This window comes from Lycium ferocissimum, chromosome 10 (genome assembly GCF_029784015.1).
Source record: "Lycium ferocissimum isolate CSIRO_LF1 chromosome 10, AGI_CSIRO_Lferr_CH_V1, whole genome shotgun sequence".
Classification (NCBI taxonomy): domain Eukaryota; kingdom Viridiplantae; phylum Streptophyta; class Magnoliopsida; order Solanales; family Solanaceae; genus Lycium; species Lycium ferocissimum.
In genome coordinates, this window is record NC_081351.1 from 55,310,094 (window position 1) to 55,313,877 (window position 3,784).

The 3,784-nt window shown below is 36.9% G+C and overlaps 1 protein-coding gene across 1 annotated transcript; it reads right to left on the reverse strand.

Annotated features, from left to right (window-relative positions):
* Positions 1-335: 335 nt before the first annotated feature.
* Positions 336-887, reverse strand: LOC132035029 (uncharacterized mitochondrial protein AtMg00810-like). Its single transcript, XM_059425352.1, has one exon. The coding sequence runs from the start codon at positions 885-887 to the stop codon at positions 336-338; it is 552 nt and encodes a 183-aa protein (XP_059281335.1).
* Positions 888-3,784: the final 2,897 nt, after the last annotated feature.

Below are 3,784 nucleotides of genomic sequence, written 5' to 3' on the forward strand. Positions count from 1 at the left end.
CAGTTTTTCCTAGTTTCCCTTAATAAATTAGGTGGCAACTCTAAAAATACTAGAATCTAATTAGAGCACCAACAACCTCTTAGTAGCTTTTATGCGCTCGCAAAAACGTGAACCGTAACGCCAGCTGTTCCCGCAAATCTAATATAAGCTAATGGAGCTCAAAAAAAGGTCAACAAGGTCAAAAGTACCGTAACGGCCAAACAGCTTGTTACATGGGATTCCCTGCTATTTGAATAGATGCCTTCCTGTCACAATAAAACTTGATAGGCAAAGAAACTTGTAACAAACCAATTAACCAAATTAACTCAGCAACTACTAATGCCATGCTCTTGTATTCAGCCTCTGCTCATTGTTTGCTGTTTCTTGGAGTTCCATGAATTAAAGGAATCCCCTAGTTTCACCATATAACCAGTAACAGACCTTCTAGTGTTAGGACAAGAAGCCCAATCTGAATCACAATATCCAATTAGCTCTGTCACACTTTCTCTTTTCAGCAAATCACTCATAGTGATCTTTTTATGTATTTCACAACTCTGAGGGCTGCATCCTAATGTGAGACTTAGGGTGCTGTATAAACTGCTTAACACTTGAACATCAAAATAAATATCAGGCCTTGTAATTGTCAGGTAAAGCAATTTTCCAGCTAACTTCTGATAAGTTGTGATATCTTCAAATTCAGCATCTTGTGTGTTACCATTAAAGTTGTCAAACTCTATACTAGTAAGCTTTTGATTAAGGTCCAAATGGGTGCTAATAGTCTTAGCTGCACTAAGACCAGCTTCTGAGATAAGCTGCAATGCATACTTCTTTTGATTGAGCAAAATTCCTTCTTTGGTCTTTAACACTTCTATACCAAGGAAATACCTCAGATATCCCAAGTCCTTCATTTTGAAATGATGATGAAGTGTATTCTTTGCTTCTTAAATTAAGACTGAGCTGGTGCCAATGATGAGAAGATCATCAACATAGACTATGATTACCACCAAATCACTGTTACTTCTTTTGGTAAATAAAGAGTTATCATGGACACTTTGAATATAATCAGCTCCTAAAAGAGCATCTAATTCCACTGTCTTGAGTCTTGTTTAAGCCCATATAGAGAATTGCGGAGTTTGCAGATCTTTTACTCCCTCTGTATTTGGAAACCTTAAGAAAGTTCCATAAAGACATCTTCATTCAAATCACCTTGCAAAAGGGCATTGTTAATATCCATTTGGAAAGATCCCACCTATGAGAAGCAGCAACAACTGATTACTATCCTAACAGTGACCATTTTAGCAATAGATGAGAAAGTCTCATGATAATCTAGGCCCTATCTTTGAGTGTACCCCTTTGCAACCAACCTAGCCTTGACTTTATCAACCTCACTATTAGCCTTGTACTTAACTTTGTATACCCATTTGGATCCAATTGCTTTTTCACCAGTAGGAAGATCAATAATTGTCCAAGTATTCTTTGTCTTCTAGTACAGAAATCTCTTGTTGAATTGCTGCAACCCATCTCTTATCTTGGGAGACTTCTTTAAATGAGTGAGGCTCAACTATAGCTGACAAAGCAGTAAGATATCTTTGATATTTTCTAGGTAGATTATCATAGCTCACATGATCATTAAAAGAATATAGACTAGTCTTGTTTGGTACAACATAGTCTTTGATCCAGATGAGAGCTTTTGAAACTCTTCCTGTTCTTTTGGGATCTTGAGTTGGTTCCTCAGCTGCAGCAATAATAGGTTCATGAGCTGGTTGTTCAGTTTCTGTAACATGATTGTCTGTAGCCTGATCAACTGCTCTATCTATGCTTCTTTCACCCTGATCAACTTGATTTCCTTCAAGAAGTGACTCTGCAGGTTCCTCAGAAGAAATATTGTGTGCATCCTCAGAGTGAGGTGGTGAAGAAGCATCAATGTGGGGAGGTGAATCATCACAGTCAGCAAGAACAACATCAATATCATCTGGTGTACCTGCAACAGAAGCAACTGGTGAAATTAAAGGCAAATCAACATTATCTGCCTCCATTCTTTTAAATGGAAAAATGTCCTCCCTAATGCTCACATCTCTTCTTATTAACACACTTTTCTCTCCATGTCATATAGCTTGTAACCCTTCTGAGTAGATGAGTAACCAAACAAAACAGTCTTTCTTTCCCTGGCTTCAAACTTATCTCCTCTAGGAAGAACACTTGCAAAACACAACCAAAAAACCATTAAGTGGTCTAGTCTGGGAGGCTTACTAAACAATACTTGGTGATTTTCCTTCCAGCACTACTGTGGGTAATCTGTTTATCAAATTAACAGCTGTTTGCACACAATTCCCCCCCAAAATTTGACCGGTATGTGAGACTACAATTTCAGTGCTCTACCCATCTCCAAGATATGTCTATGTTTTCTTTCCACTACACCATTTTGTTGTGGTATATATGGACAACTGCTTTGGTGAATAATGCCATAACTAAGTAACGATTCATTCACTTGATTATTGAAAAATTATGTGCCATTATTAGATCTCAAAATCTTTATTCTAGCAACAAATTGATTACATATCATAACAAGGAAGTTCTTTAAGACAACAATTACTTCTTTCTTAGACTGTAGCAATATTACCCAAGTAAATCTACTATAGTCATCAATTATTGTAACAAAGTAATGTTTCCTATCATATGTAGGTTGCTTATGAGGGCCCCAAACATCTAAGTGAACAAGTTGAAACAAGCTAGCGGATTGTGTACTACTAATGGGAAACTTCAATCTACCTTTGTTTTGCTAAAGGACAAACCATGCAGTCATGTTGTATATCTTGATGTATTTTATTCTTCAGTAGTGGTATATGCTTCATGGCTCCAATAGAAGCATGTCCAAGCCTGTAATGCCAAAGTATTTAATCTGCCTTTTACAACTGCTACAATCACTGGTTCTATGTGATTCTTTAATATGTAAAGCCCATCTAATTCTCTACCAATCCCAATCACCTTCCCAGTGAAGAGGGCCTATAACACACACAGGTCAAGACAAAAGGAAACAAAGCACCTTAAATCCATGGTAAGTTTGGATATTGAAAGTAAATTAAACTTAAAATCTGGCACATGTAGTACATTCTTCAATGTGTATCCATCAAGTATAGCTGCATTTCCTGTATGTTCTATTTGAGTTTTGTTGCCTGTTGGCACTTGAACTCTATTTCTCCTTGAATCAGTCACTGTTTTAATATCACTCAGCATTTTGTCACACTATGTTATATGGTGAGATGCTCCTAAATCAATAATCCATTCTTCTAGATCTAAACTATTATTCAGTAAAGAGACTTGTACCTGCTGTATCTTACCTATAATTTCGTGATGGTGTTGGATATATTTTGTTGAGTATCTCATTGTATTGCTCTCTATTGAAGTATCCTCCTCCTCCATGAACTTGCAACTGTCCTTCTGAGCTATTTTTTGTCCCAACAGTTGAGTTATTAGCCTGAGATTTAAATCCTTCACTTTGTCCCTTCATCTTCTTGAAATCTGCAGGGACACCAACAATTCTTCTTGTTATGTCCTTTGTAGCCACAGTGTTCACACACTAGACTAGGTTTTCTCCCCAGGATGTTGTGATGACCATGAGGTTGATGTGTGAATTGTTGCTGAGCTGCAAATTGTTGCTTGTTTTGAAAGTACTGATTCCTTCCTACAAGTATTGTCATAGGTTCCTTTCCATATGTAACAAGCAACTTCCTTTGACTTTCTTCCTGAATTGTCATTTTTGACACCTAATTTAGGCCCTCCAATAATTTATTTAATTATTCTAAGT